General features: G+C 42.4%; 1 protein-coding gene across 1 annotated transcript in view; it reads right to left on the bottom strand.

The window, feature by feature from the left end:
* The window catches only part of lancl2 (LanC lantibiotic synthetase component C-like 2 (bacterial)), a 119,653-nt gene that overhangs the window by 32,565 nt on the left and 71,569 nt on the right, over positions 1-15,519 (bottom strand). The window contains exon 5 of the mRNA XM_083658312.1: positions 7,029-7,175. Coding sequence (XP_083514438.1) covers positions 7,029-7,175 — 147 coding nt within the window. The remainder of the gene's footprint in view (positions 1-7,028; positions 7,176-15,519) is intronic.

The following is a 15,519-nucleotide window of genomic DNA, read 5'->3' as shown; positions in this document are numbered from 1 at the left end:
GTTTTTCATAGCGATACGATACGTGTAACAATACGTAACTATACTGTTTTGGTGTTAGAAGAGTGGCGCCTGGGAATAAATTAAATAATTATGTGATAATGTTTTTCATAGCGATACAATGATACGTGTAACAATATGTTACTATACTGTTTTGGTGTTAAGAGTGGCATCAGGTGCGCTGCACAGCGGCTGCACTGCATCACGGCGGCGTGTCCCATGTACCTTAATGTTCTTTTATTTTAAATCCTTGCGTCTATGTATGTGTCTTATATGTAAACATGTGGAAACTGAGAGACCTTGAAACTGTTCTTCTGATCCTGTGGATCATCGATCTTTGTGGAACATGCTTGTCTGTGGAACTACTGATTCAACTCCCAAACAACAGCGACAGCAATGAGCGGCGCGGAGAGGCCAGGCCTACTTGCTCGTACAGCCGAGAAGATCTACTGGCGTTAAAACCAGAGCCAAAAACAACGACCTCAAGCCACCACCACCGGCCGCCCGTGTTGGATAATATCCCTGAAGAGTTGATCAGGAAAAGGAGGAAGAAGCGAGGAAGGAGAGGGGGAATAAGGAATCGCCTACGGAGAAGATTCACTCGCCCTCCACTTCCGTATATCGTTCTATCCAACCTGCGCTCCCTAAACAACAAGATCGGAACGATAAAAACATTTACAAGGTACTGTAATGAATTTCGTGAGGCATCGCTGCTATGTTTCACGGAAAGTCACTTAAATCCTACTAAGCCTGACTCACTATGAAATCCCAGGTTTCACCCTGGTAAGACTCGACAGGACCAGAACGGAGGAGGAGTTGGTGTCTACATAAACGATCTATGGTGTCGGTCATATTCAATAAAACTTAAGATCAGTGACGACCCTACTGTTGAAATTCTCGGAATGACATTAAGACCATTTTATCTACCAAGAGAATTCGGGTGCATTTTGCTGTTTGTTGTGTATGTGCCCCCAAAAGGAACTGGGAGGGCAGCGCAGGCAGCCGAAACAAATTGCAAACTGTGTACATGAACTTCAGCTACAGCATCCGGACGCACCGGCAATAGTGCTTGGAGACATGAATCAGTGTTATCTGGACACTGTGCTACCGGGATTCGAACAATATGTCAAGGACGGGACAAGGAAAAATAACATTCTCGACAAGTGCTATGTGAACATCAAAAACGCATATGCTGCAAAAGTTGGGCCACCTATAGCGGGATCTGATTATAATGTTGTGTCCGATCATAATGTTGTGTATATGACTCCAGTATATAAGTCCAAACTAAAAAGGAGTAAACCTGTGAAGAAGGTAATCAGAACATGGACAAATGAAAGTAAGGAACAACTAAAAGCATGCTACGACTTGACAGATTGGGATGTTCTTAGAGAACCCTCATTAGATGAAACCACTATAGTTACAAATGACTATATTAATTTTTGTGTACAGCTGGTTGTTCCCACCAAGGAAATTAAGATCTATCCAAATAATAAGTCATATGTGACTAAAGATATAAAAGATGTCATAAATGCCAGGAAAGTAGCTTTTAAAAATAAAGACTCAGGTGCACTCAATTTAGCAGACAAAAAATTGAGAAATAAATTAAGGGAAGCAAAAGAAGTATATAGACAGCAGTTAGAAGATGCGTTTAAAGCAAACAATCACAAAAAGGCGTGGGATACTATGAAATCAATGACAGGAATGTCATCCCCCACTAAACCTATTGTAACGGATAATGACCTTGATTTCGCCAATGACCTGAATGTTTTCTTTGCTAGATTTGAATCCCCAGATAATTCAAACAAGTGCACTGAAACACTGAGGGCTGTAACATCTGCTCCCTCTGACAGAATTAGAATCACTGAGGAGGACGTCACAAAGGTGTTTCAGTGCACTAACACTAGGAAGGCCACCGGGCCAGATGAATGTAGTGCCTATATCCTGAAGAACTTTGCTACTGAGTTAGCGCCAGTGTGGCAGCCGATATTTTCAAGCCTCTGTAGATAATCACACTGTCATGGAAAACTTCACACATAAAACCACTACCCAAAACTCAACGACCAAAAGAACATAAGGACTATAGACCCATTGCACTCACTTCAGTGATTATGAAGTCACTTGAAAGAATACTGCTACAGTTTTTAGTAAGTACAACCAAGGACAAAATCGACCCATGCCAATTTGCATATAAGAAAGGATGTGGTACAGAGGATGCGGTTGTCACGCTTGCCTGGCACATGTCATCACTAAACACTTAGATAAATCCAATAATAATTATGCAAGAACACTTTTCTTGGATTACTCATCAGCTTTCAATACAATACAGCCAGACATTTTGATATCAAAGATGGTACAGCTGGAACTGAATCCATACTTAATCCACTGGTATTCCTCCTTTCTTACCAACAGGACACAAATGGTGAAAGTGAACCGAACCCTCTCATCAGCAATAACTACTAATGTTGGTGCTCCCCAGGGCAGCGTAAGCTCAGCTTTTCTTTTCACTTTCTACACCGACGACTGGACTGTGGAATGTTTATCTGAGTGTCGTACCAACTCACCAGATCAATATATTCTAAAATACTCTGATGATACAGTTTTGCTCTCTCTGCTTGATAGCTCTAGCGACCCTGGACTGCACCAACATAGAGTAAATAAGGTGGTGGAGTGGAGCGATAACAACGCTCTCTTAATCAATGCAAAAAAGACAGCAGAGATTGTTTTTGGGTCTCCACCTGACACACACAGCACCTCTGTTACTACTAAACAAAAAACAAAACAAAAAATACCTAGGAGTAACAATAGACCACCTGCTGTCATGGAAAGACCACGTAGACTCTCTGTGTAAGAAAACGAAGCAAAGACTATACTTTCTTCGCCGATTAAGATCTTTTGCTGCTAGTAAACAGATTCTTCTATTATTTTTTACCTCAGTGATTATGAGTGTTTTACAGTACTGCAGTGCCACCTGGTATGGATGCCTGTCTGTTACCTTAAAATCACAACTACTTAGACAGATGAATATTTGTTCAAAAATTGTAGGTAAACCACTGCATAGTCTATATGAGTCTACATATGTCAACAGTGTATTGAGGTTAGCTAGAAATATTGCCTCAAACACTAATCATGTGTTACATGAAGAATATGAACTCCTGCCCTCTGGCAGGAGATACCTAATTCCAACTTTCAAGAAGGTCAGACTAAGAAAGTCCTTTATACATCAGTCGATCCTGAGGCTTAATCAAGAACATGGCCGAGGGTCAGTGGAGCAGTGACCAGTGCTCTCTGTGTGCTGTATGTGTGTAATGTATCTTTGTATTTTTGGTTTTGTTCTCTTTGTCATGTGTTTGTGCATGGGACTGCCGCTGTCTTGCAAGACAAATTTCAGTGTGAACTGACAATAAAGTATATCGTATCGTATCGTATCGTATCTGGGAATAAATTAAATAATTATGTGATTATGTTTTTCATAGCGATACAACAATACGTCTAACAATAACAATACGTTACTATACTGTTTTGGTGTCTGTGTAACGTTAGTCCTGATAGCTTGCAGTAGATTATGATAACCAATCGTTTTTTGCATCCTACTATTTAGCAGAACATTTGTATGCAATGTCAAACGTTACACTGAAAATAGGCGTGCCTTTCTTTCTAATGTTTTTTCTGTTTGTTTTTGTTTTTTTGCTGACAGTGTCGCCTGATAGCCTATTCTACACGGCGAGAGAGGGAGGCATCGTCCTATTGTTTTGCCAGCGTGTGCAGTGCAGGCGATCCATGTACCTTTCACCTGATTGATAATACCGTGGCTTCCAGCAAACAATCCATGACACACAAAAACTATTTGAACTCTTAGAATTAGGCATACATTTTTCATTATCTGTAGGCTACATCTTGGACAATGCAGATTAGAACTCTTTGAACTATGCTTTTTGAACATCCATTTTTCATTTTACATAGTGTTTACATATTGTCAGAACTTGTATTACAATTTCAAATATATGTTGCTTGGAGTTTGATTATTTGCCACTTTAATCAGTCATGCCGGTATGGGGTTGTTAAAGCTGCAGCCAGGTTGATATTTACATTAGATGCAGTAGATTAGAGGTATTTGAGCAGTTATTGCTGGCATCTATTCATTCTGCACCTGCATCAATACTTACTACTGTGTTAACCAAAGAAACGTGAACTTTTTACTGTTGTAAAAACAAAGTATAAACACATGGGATGCAGAGCTGTTGATTTTCACACCAACCTATAAAATGTCTTCATTACATCAATTTGTAATATAAATCCTACTGCATTTTCTAAGACAGTGGTTCTCAAACTTTTCATGTCAAGGACCCCTAAACTGTGCCAAATTAGACCACTGACCCTCATTTGATACGATTATGTCCCAGAGCACCCCATCTGATAAGATTTTTGCTTTAGACGTTTTATTACAGAAAGTGTATGAAACCCATGACCAAAATAGCCACATTCTGTCATTGTGTTACTTATGGATTGAATTCACATCTGAATGAAAACATATTTGAATGATTTCAAATCCTTGACTTGCTGTGGTAAAAAATATATCTATATATGTATAACTTTATAATTCACAAATTGAAATTGATGATACAGTATATGCCAAGTCCTGGAAAGTGAAAATGTAATCAGCGAGGGGAGGCTGGCCAGCGATGATGGTGAAAAGACAAGACAGGTAAAATCAAGCATTTTAAAACTAAATCAAAATGAATAAAATATGTACATTGCAGCTATCGACATAGAGCTGTAGATTTTTATTGCAAGCAGTCTTCCCTCAATCTTTTCCGACTCTGAGCTGTCTCCGTGGCTAGAAAAGAACGTTGATAGTCCTCTTTGAAATTACTACTGCAAACTCGCAGGTCCCAGCTAATGGAGCCCTATGCTAATGCTAGCTACCTAGGCTAGCCGTAGCGCTCAATCTTTTGGGAAACAATGCGAAATAAGCGCTTTGCCCGTTTCCTCTGCTTCTCTCCTCTTCTTCGCCATGCACAAGCTAACTACACATTTAACCCTTGCCATTATCGTTTGATGAACAAATGAAGTAAAGTTGAGTAGTAGCAAGATTGCGTGAATAATGTTGTTTTTTAGCCAGCGCTTTAGCCAGGGCCTTCTTCTTCTTCTATTGTTTTATGGCAGTTGGCAAACAGCTTTTTGTGCATTAGCCTACCACTACCTACTGGAGTTTGCCCCCAGGGCCTGCGGGCTGGGTGTGGACTGGAAAACCACGAGCCCAGTGCATTGTGGGAAGTGGAGGAGTTCTGCCTCCCTCAACCGCCCCTTCCCTCCCCCCCCCCCCCCCCCACCCCACCCCACAGAGTGGGTTTTGTTTGATTTATCTGTGTAGAAACGACCAATTTAAAAAATTTCAACGGATTCCAACTCCATAGGTGCGTTACATTTAATAGATCTTCATATTACCCATGGTAAAGCCATCCTTTAATGGGAGAATGCTGCCGTCCCAAAGATACCAAAGAGCAGCAAGACACACTAAATGGCTACACGCTACAGATTCAGCACTCTAATCCATGACGGCATCAAGAGATGTAATGTGGAGCTGGAACTGACCACTGGCAATCAAAAAGACCACCACCTCTGTGTGTTAGGAGCTTGTATACCCAAACTAGCTTCAAACAGGGAAGCAAACACAATATGGTGAAAAAAGAGAGAGCTAGGCAAAGTGGGGTGGGGAATTGACGATATTGTTAAATCCCTACCATCCATCTTCCGCCCCCCCCCCCCCCCACACACACACACACAAGCCACCCTCCATTTTGGGGAATTTTCTCAATTCAGGATGGCAGGGGGATGCTACCTTGAGGACGTCTGAAACCAATTCTTTCTCTGTTACCTTCATTTAAGCCAGGTACCTCATTAAGTAGGTCCCTAGCTCGCTAGCTAGGTGATAGACAGCTTTGTTGCGCTTCCTACAGAGCCCTAGTGTCTTTGCCCGGCAATGTTATCAATCTATCGACTAGGGTTGGGTCAAAGGTCACGACACGAGAATATTAATTCTCCTGGGATCAAAACCGACTTTTGTCATTTGGTCACTGAACTGAGAGGATCTCTACAATCAGTGGCAATATGATTACTACTGATTACTACACCATCAGCCATCAGTAGAGAGTAGAATGTGACTGAAGCGATGCCTTTTGTCCGTAAGCTGCTTTAGCCTTTGTGAATCTGGCATGCATCAAATATTTATGGATGCACCAAAATGAACATTTTGGCCGATACAATAACCGACATTAACATTGCTGTTATGGCCGATAACCGATATTTACCGATGTCGATATGATCTGTATAAAACAAGTTTCTATGATAATCACATTTTGTACATACTGGAAAACACACGTAAACACTGTATTTTACGTGTTTTTATTAAAGTAATGTCTTTCTTTATTAATGAAAAAATAAAGGAATTGTCCGCACACTGATTAGCAGCTCCAGTTTTTATTTGCTCAAGGTTGGCAAGCTTTCGACCCTACTGGGTCTTCATCAGGCATTCATTTTGCCTGATGAAGACCCAGTAGGGTCGAAAGCTTGCCAACCTTGAGCAAATAAAAACTGGAGCTGCTAATCAGTGTGCGGACAATTCCTTTATTTTTTGATTTCACCTATTTGTCCTGCACCTGATGCCCAATGTGGTTTTGGATGTGCGCACAGTTTTCCTACTTTAATTTCTTTATTAATGAAACATTTGGAAAAGCCCATAAATTATAGACTAACTGCAATGTTTCCTCTCAATCTGAACATTTTGGCTGATACAATAACCATTAAGATTGCTGTTATTTTGCTCATTTGAGCTATACCGATATAAAAAAAATGACCAACACTAACCAATGATTGCCAATATCAATCATGCATCCCTACAAATATTTTTATATTAGTTTAGATCACAAAATGAATAGTTGAGTACAAGAAAATTGTCTTATGCACTTCCCCAACATCCACCAATCACTTACACTTACAACAACCATCCAGCCCCCCTCCCTCTCCTGCCTTACCTGCATGAGCATGTAGTAGATGCCAGCCAGGCCGTGGGCAGCACCGACGTACTGCTTCTTGTGCCACTCATACAGCAGGGGGCAGCGTTCTGTCTTCTTCTCTTCTGCTGACAAGTTCTTTCCAGACTCCAGGATGGACGTCACCACCTGAGGACGGGGCAGAGGATGGTTGAGTGTGTGTTGTGTGTGTGTACTACTTGGGATTCAGAGCCATACGTGTGCTGGTGGTACGCTGGCACAATTCGCAGAACCATAGTTCCCCTTACTTGGAGAAATTATCTGGGAATTGCTCAACCTTCTACCCTGAGGTCCTTTCTGACATTTTCAGCTTTAACGTTTTGGTTTTCAGACAGTTGCTCCACCCCCTCTGCTGAACTGGGGAGAGTTGTAGACTAGCACATGCTTCCTCCGATACATGTGCAGTCGCCAGCCGCTTCTTTTCACCTGACAGCAAAGAGTTTCACCGGCAGGACGTAGTGCGTGGGAGGATCACGATATTCTCCCCATTCCCCCCCGGCACCCCAACCTAACAGAGGAGGCACTAGTGCAGCGACCAGGACACATACCCTTAATCCAGCCCCACCCGCAGACATGGACAATTGGGCCTGTATGGACGCCCGACCCAGCCGGAGGTACCATGGGGGCTCAAACCTGTGACCCTCATGTTGGTAGGCTACCGCTGCACTCCCCGGGCACCCTCGGGTGATGATTCAGAGATAATACAAGTTATATGAGATGGCATCCGCACACTGTGGAGATCGCCATAGCTACAGGACTCTGCCTACCACCGCCACCATCTCGCTCCTCCCCCCACTTTACCGATAAAATGCTCAAGAATTCTTGGAAGTGCTAGAGTTTTTAAGACTCAACAATTCATACCGTAACTGATATCTTGGTGTTTAACACATTTCTTGTTTTATATCATGAAACTGCTGTACACATTGGAGGGTGCAGAGCTCAAGGTCTCAATCAATCTCTTGCTGACAGTTGCTGTAGAGACTCAACAACATAAACATTCTAAATTGCCCCCAGCTTACTTCCTGCAGTGTGTGCTAGTCCACTAACTGACAGGACATAACCTAAACTGTTCCCTAGCAATACAATTGCATGAAAACCACCTAAGAAGAAAAAAAAGTGAGTAGGCTATAGAGAATAACAAAAAAAAATATAGAGGGGATATGAATCTTGGGCTATGCTACCAAGATCCTTACAGAGTTGAGAATGTTTGTATTGAACGGACTGCCACAGGCAAGTGGAGGGTATGAGATGAAACTTTTATTATCCACTAGAAAAGCCAAGGCCCGAGCCACTAGACAGGAGAATTGCACTGTATGAATCTCTCTGTTCCAACAGTAAAGCCGGCCTCTGCATTCCAAGCATTGCATGGTGGAAATCTGGAATTACAGAAATGTCTTTGTCTTCTATCAAAATAAACGTGAGAATAATAAACGCCTTATTGCTTGTCGTGTCTCTTGCTGTTTTTGCACTCATATGCCCTGTTATATTTGTACTATGTTGTAAACGGAGTCCACAGCACAAGAATTTCACACGTGATACTTGTACCATGGAGTGACAATAAAAATCTTGAATCTTGAATCTTGAGAATGATACGTTGAGGTAAACTTTCTTCAAGCATTAGCTTTAAGTGGAAACAGGCAGGGGTCATAGTGGTCCAGTCCACCCCGGATTTTGCTGGGTTTTTGTTGTAATTGTTCAAAAAGGCTTGATTTTGCAACGGCTTTTATCAAAAATTGCAATGGAATTCGTGAAGTTTTGTATGATTTTTTTTGCTGTAAAATTGTGGGAACTGGCAAAAACAGCAAGTTGAGGGGGGCAGAGAATTACGATTCTTTTTTCTAACTACTATCTAATGGCACATTTTCTTAAAGTTTTGTATGATTTTTTTGGCGGTAAAATTGAGTGAACTGGCAAAAACAATATGTTGACAGGAAGGGGGGGGGGTGGGGAATTATTCTTTTTTCTAACCACTGTACTAATGGCAACTTTTGTTAACACATTCACTGCCAGCCGGTTTTTTTTTACTGTAGGTAGGTTCTGCCAGAGGGTTTTTTTGAGGATTCTGGCTCATCTTTCAAGACCCGAAGATTCTTTTCTGCTAAGATTTTGTGAACACACAATATCTCAAAAGAACTAATAGAATGTGTGCTTTCTCTGTCTAAAAGAGTTAGTTTGTAGAGTTAGTAGTTATGTAAGCATTAGCAGTTGAATACAGCATGGTTTCAGCGTCAGAAAAATTATTCAGAGATAAACGGCTTTTTGTGAAATTCGATAGAACAGTCACTTTAACCATTCATTTTTGGCATCTGTAAGACGTCAGACATCTAAACAATAGTTTTGAACAGTAATTTCCTCCATAACAGCAGGAAACCCCCCTCTGCTTCCAACTCCTCCCTCCGTGGGCGTTCTTCTTGGCTGCAGCGGCCGTGTCACAAGCTTGTCACCAGTCTCACTGCTTTGCTGCTGCTGTGCCTGTCTGCGCGGCCGCTCTTTGAGGAAGTCTGGATGGACTCGCACGTTTCTTGGAGTTTTGGTTGAGAGCTTTGATGAAGCTTTTGCGATTCTGGTCATATTTATGCTGCGTGTTTCAAAGTGTGTTCCACCCGTAATCTATTATGCAAATTTGCAAACCCGCACCGCCAGCAATCAGCGCGAAAACGAAAGCGTTTTCGCCAATCCATTTTCATGAGAATGGCTTCGAGGAAGCCATTCTCATGAAAATGCTTGCCTTCCTCTAGTCAGGAGAGCACTGTCGCCACTTAGTGGGTCGGTGGAATGGGTTGTAAACGTTCGGTGGTTCCAATAATTATATAAGAGATGTAAAAGGGTTAGATGCACATCCCACGGTCAAAAAAAAAAAAATCATTTTTTTGACGGAGTAATACGTCATTGGCAGTGAACCGTTGGATTTTTTTTGACGGAGTAATACGTCGTTGGCAGTGAACGTGTTAAAAATTGCAATGCAACTTGCAAAGTTTTGTGTGACTTTTTTTGCGGTAAAAGTGCGGGAACTGGCAAAAATGTCAAGTTGAGGAACCTGTTTTGACGTTTTTGCTGAGAAATCACAGGAATATTGAAAGATTGCAAGTAGAGATGTAACCGTATGAAAATTTGACATCACGATTATCGTGACCAAATTTATCACGGTTATCATATTATCATGGCATTTCGTAAAAAAATTATTAAACTGTAACTGTAGTACTGAGTAGCCTGGGTAAACCCATCCCCCACGTGACCTGCTCTCAGACCTGTTCTCAGTCACTATGGTCTGGTCCCCCGCCTGTGCTAAACGATTTCCTGCGGTTGTTGGGCCCCCCCCGATAGACCGCTCCATTACGCAACCTTCATCCAACCAGCTTTGTGCACAGAGCACATGCGCAGTGCAGCAGATGGCGTCATCGCTCTGCGACCTTTGTTGTTAGCAAGCGAGCTAACTCCACCTAGCTAACTCACTAGGCTACTGCTAGCAACCACAGGTTGCAGGTTGAGAAACCTTCGTTCTAAAGGCAAGTTGGGCAGCTGCAAACCACTCGAGAAGGGGGTATTTCTACGCCTGGAGAGGGTTGGTGTGCCACAGGATAGCAAATCATGTCGGATTTGCCAGAGTCTGACTGAGGTATGTACTTATAACCTAATGTACTAGTGCTGCACGATTAATCTCCACTTCCCCCGTGCACTCCCGCAAATAAGTAATGTTATGCGCAGCCAGTTTATCAGATAATTTCGCCGTAAAATGTGTCCAGGTGATGAGAAGCCCCAGCTTGTACAAGCTGTCCTTTGTATGGTCGCTGCCCGTCCGCTCAGACCCGATTTCGATATAGCGTTTGGTGATCTTTTGATCAACAGACCTCATAACGGGGATATACTGTTACGTGTGTCTACCAACATCACTAAAAGATCATAAATGTAACGCTGTTTTAATCGATGGCTACGTTGCTAGCTACTAGCTAGCCGCAGACCAGCTATGAACCCGTTTGGATGATCGCTGCCCGTCCACTAAAACGCGATTTCGATATAGCTTGAGGTGATATTTTGATCAACAGACCTCATAACGGGGATCTATACTGTTACATGTGTCTACTGTACTGACGTCCTCTCTGTTTATTCTTTCAGGTATTAATTCTAAACCCTTCTCAGCCAGCTGCTGCCAACCTGATGAGGAAACAGGCGTGCTTGTTGGACACTGAATGCAAGAGCCTAGCCAGTCTGCAGACTTCATCCTCCGGTGCTGTTCGCCTCAGGACTTGAAGGCCTAACGTTGTACCATGGACTGTATACATTCTGTGCTAATAATGCTAGCATGCTAACATCCTTTTCACACACACACACTGAATATACCGAAATGCTAGATTTGATCATGGACTTAACGCTAATGTTAATCAAAAACGGCCGCAGTCATAACGGTAAGGTGTGTTTGACCTAATTGAAATATTAACGTTAATGCCCTCACATTTCAGCGTGGTTACAGATAAACCTATTTAACGCTAGCTAGCTACAGTAGATTTTTGGAGGCGTTAATGTGAATGTCATGACCTATAGCGTAGTATTATACTGTATATTATACATAATCCAGATGTAACCTAGCTATAGCTAGACGTTAAGAGGTTAGCGTGAATGCGACTGAGACCTGACATTACTGGCTTGATATCATATTCGAGGTGCAACCTAGCTAGATGAGCTTCACACTGCTGTATGAGTAGGCTACAAATGTATCAAGCCTTGATATCATATTCCAGATCCAACCTAGCTAGCTATATGTTAAGAGGTAGGAATATACCGAAATGCTGTATATTATACATAATCCAGATCATATTCCAGATGCAACCTAGCTAGATGTTAAGCCATTAATAATGACATCAGGTGACAAGCTGAAATGTAAATTCTTATAGCAAATCTAGGTAAATTTCAGACTTTAACGTAGTGTCTTGTCTGAAGTGAATACAAGTGACCTATATTTTTCAATCCTGTCTTTGAATAAAAGTTGTACATTGTGTTATACTTGAAAACCATGTCTTTGATCCCTTATTTGTGTTCACAATTACAACAAATCTGTATGGTTTATCTGTTGGCATTAAACCGTGGTATTTCCTTGGGTGATATTCCATATTTGTCATTAACCTAGCTGTTCACATCTGCATTTTCTACGTGAGATATCACAAGTAGCCTACTTTTATTAAAAAACAAAATAAAATGCAAAGAGAGGTTTCCTTCTCTAACTATTGGTGCGTTCACAAAATATTTACACAATGAGATTTTTTTATAAATAATCATCAATAACGTGGATAATGACATCTGCAGCTGCTGGACGAGAGAGTGAGCCCACCATACCACTGGACTGTAGGCTACAGTATTGCTGTGATGTGTTACATGTTATGTTTTTATAACTGGCTCACTCTGAATGTAGTTAACACTTGCTTTGGAGAATTGTCTGATTGATGACTGCAGAACAAGTTATGAATGTATAACTTTAACTACACTTTTTTTGCTAAATAAACAAGCACAGGTCTAGCATCACATTATTCCGTTTTAAGGATCCTTATGTGGAAACATTTTGAGAACCACTGTTTTGAAGTACTATTAATATAGCTGTTTTCATTCTCACATGACAATACAACAGAATAGAGTATCAAACAAAAACATTTTTATTCAGTTCCATTCAAAAAAGTACAATTTGAGTATGAACAGTACAACATGCAGTACAACATGCAGTACAGTATGGAAACAATATGAAGTTCTGTTGGCTGCCATTAACCTCACAAATCAACCATTGCAGCCGGACTGGTCATTTGGTTCAGCATCAACATGGGCTGAGAGATTGAGTAGGCTAAATAAACAATACACATGAGAATTACAGTTAACGTTACAGCATTTAATAACGTTAATTTTCGTGTACCCGATGCCAGGATATTTTGTCACTTTGTTTTCATCAAGTTCTCTGGACTTATATACACAAGCTCACAGCGTCCTAACAGGTTAACGTTATAATCTCAGAAGAGATTGAGTAGGCTAAATAAACCATACACATGAGAATTACCGTTAACGTTACAGCATTTAATAACGTTAATTTTCGTGTAGCCCGTGCCAGCATATTTCGCCACTTTTTCTTCATCAAGGCCTCTGGACTTGCATACACAAGCTTGCAGCGTCCATGTCCTTGTCTTTATCATTCACCCCACCGATCTGCAACGCCTTGATTCCCAGATTAGAAGCCTCGCGTATCTGGTCATAGCTGTTCATAGCCATAGCTAGTAGCTAGCTCGGGAGCTATGCTTTGGAAAGACCAAAAGCTAATGGCTAGCCGCTGCAGCTGTTATACGTCATTGACAAAGACGCACTCTCTGATTGGCCGATCACGGCAGGACTGATGTTGGCAGTCACGCCGTCACTCATTGGCTGCGGGGTGGCTGCGGGTCTGCGGGAGTCTTTCAACCGCCGCGGAAATCGATTTGAATGGCCCGTTCGCTAGACGATAGTGACTGGGAACTGAGAGAGCAGGTCACGTGGTGGCTGGGTTTACCTAGGCTAAGTACTGAGAGCCTCACTGAAATCATTTTACGTTTTATATTGAAAACTCAGACCCAAAAAGGATTGATACACTCACTGAAATCATTTCTCAAAGGCTGCACGTTTGCATCTGGGAGACTGTTGCCAACTTTGGTTGATAATGGACAGTATTTACAGTACCATGTTTTTCAAAGCACTGTAATCACGGTACCATGGTAATCACGGTACCACGGTTTTAATGAGAATGAAAATTTGAAACGGTACGGTTATCATTAAAACCGGTTATCGTTACATCCCTAATTGCAAGCCCCCACAAATATTGCGGAGATTGGTTGAATTTGCATTCATATTGTGATGATTTCAAAGAGGGACTGCTGGTCATTAAAATGTAGAGAAGTGACAGTTGAAGGCAGAGATGGTGAATATATGAATATGAACAGGCGCATCGTGAAAAGGTTAACCGAGCCCATCAGCACGCATCACTGCCTTCCATAATGAAAGGGCAGTTAGAAAGGTTGCAGAGTGCCCAGCCAGCCCTGAGAGCAGCAGCTAGCTGAGAAGGTCAGCCAACCCTGAGAGCAGCAGCTAACTGAGAAGGTCAGCCAGCCCTGAGAGCAGCAGCTAACTGAGAAGGTCAGCCAGCCCTGAGAGCAGCAGCTAACTGAGAAGGTCAGCCAGCCCTGAGAGTAGGGTTGGACGATGTCTACCAACTCGAATCATCACGATGTCCAGGGTAAAAATCGACGATGGCATCATCGTTGCGTGCGGGGGGGGGGGGGGGGTTTGGGGCCATCATGCCATTTTTTTATTTATTTTTAACACCTTGAGTGCCATGGACGAGATATCTCGTCTTACATAATCCGACCGTTGAGTGCCAAAGACGAGATATCTCGTCTTACATAAACATTTTTTTTTTTTGACGGTGGGACATCAATCAACCCCTTTTACGTCTTCTATATCAATATTGGAGGAAGAGAATGTGTATAATCTATTTTACCGACCACTAAGTGGCGACAGTTCTCTCCCAAGACAGAGAGAAAGCCACAGCCACGGCGGGTCCGCTGCAGAAAGCCAGTCTAATTACAAGGAAATAGCTGGGCGAAAACTCTTTCGATTTCACACACACACACACACACACACACACACACGCGCGCGCGCGCGCGCACACACACACACTCGAGTACCTTTGCGCATAAATAAGACCAGAATCGCAAAAGCTTCTTCAAAGCTCTCAGCCGACACGAACGAGCCAGTTTTTTTACAGTCCAGACTGCCCGAAAGCGGCCGCGGAGCCTCCACCCCCTCCGCAGCACAGACGGAGGGAGGAGTTTGGAGACACACACACACTCTCTCTCTCTAGTCCCGAGAGAGAGAGAGAGGAGAGAGAGAGAGAGAGAGAGAGAGGAGAGAGAGAGAGAGAGAGAGAGAGAGAGAGAGCGAGCACACAGAGTGGGAGACAGACACGCTGTGGGGGCAAAGAACGGACAGAGATCTCTTCCTCTCAGAGCCGCGGAGCAACACGCGCGAACACACACACACACACACACACACACACACACACACACACACACACACACACACACACACACAATACAGTATACAGACTTGCCCAAGGGCACCCATAATCACAGGCAGGTGACTGTTCTGCTGTTTGATTGAATTTCACAAAACTGCGATTATCTCAGCTTCCTGTCTCAGACGCTAAAACCATGCTGTACTCAACGGCTAATATCTACATAACTACTAACTCTGCAAACTAACTCTTTTAGACAGAGAAAGCACACATTCTATTAGTTATTTTTAGATGATTGGTGTTCACGAAGTCTTAACAGAAAAGAATCCTCGGCTCTTGTAAAATGAGCCAGAATCCTCAAAAAAAAAACTGGCACAACTTACCTACAGGATTGAAAAAACGGCTGGCACTCAATGTGTTAATAGCAGTATGGTAGGCTGTAGCAGTATTATATGT

This window comes from Poromitra crassiceps (assembly GCF_964638095.1).
Source record: "Poromitra crassiceps genome assembly, chromosome: 2".
Taxonomy (NCBI): Eukaryota; Metazoa; Chordata; class Actinopteri; order Beryciformes; family Melamphaidae; genus Poromitra; species Poromitra crassiceps.
The sequence above is the reverse complement of the archived record's forward strand: the minus strand, read 5'-3'. Positions and strand labels throughout refer to the sequence as shown.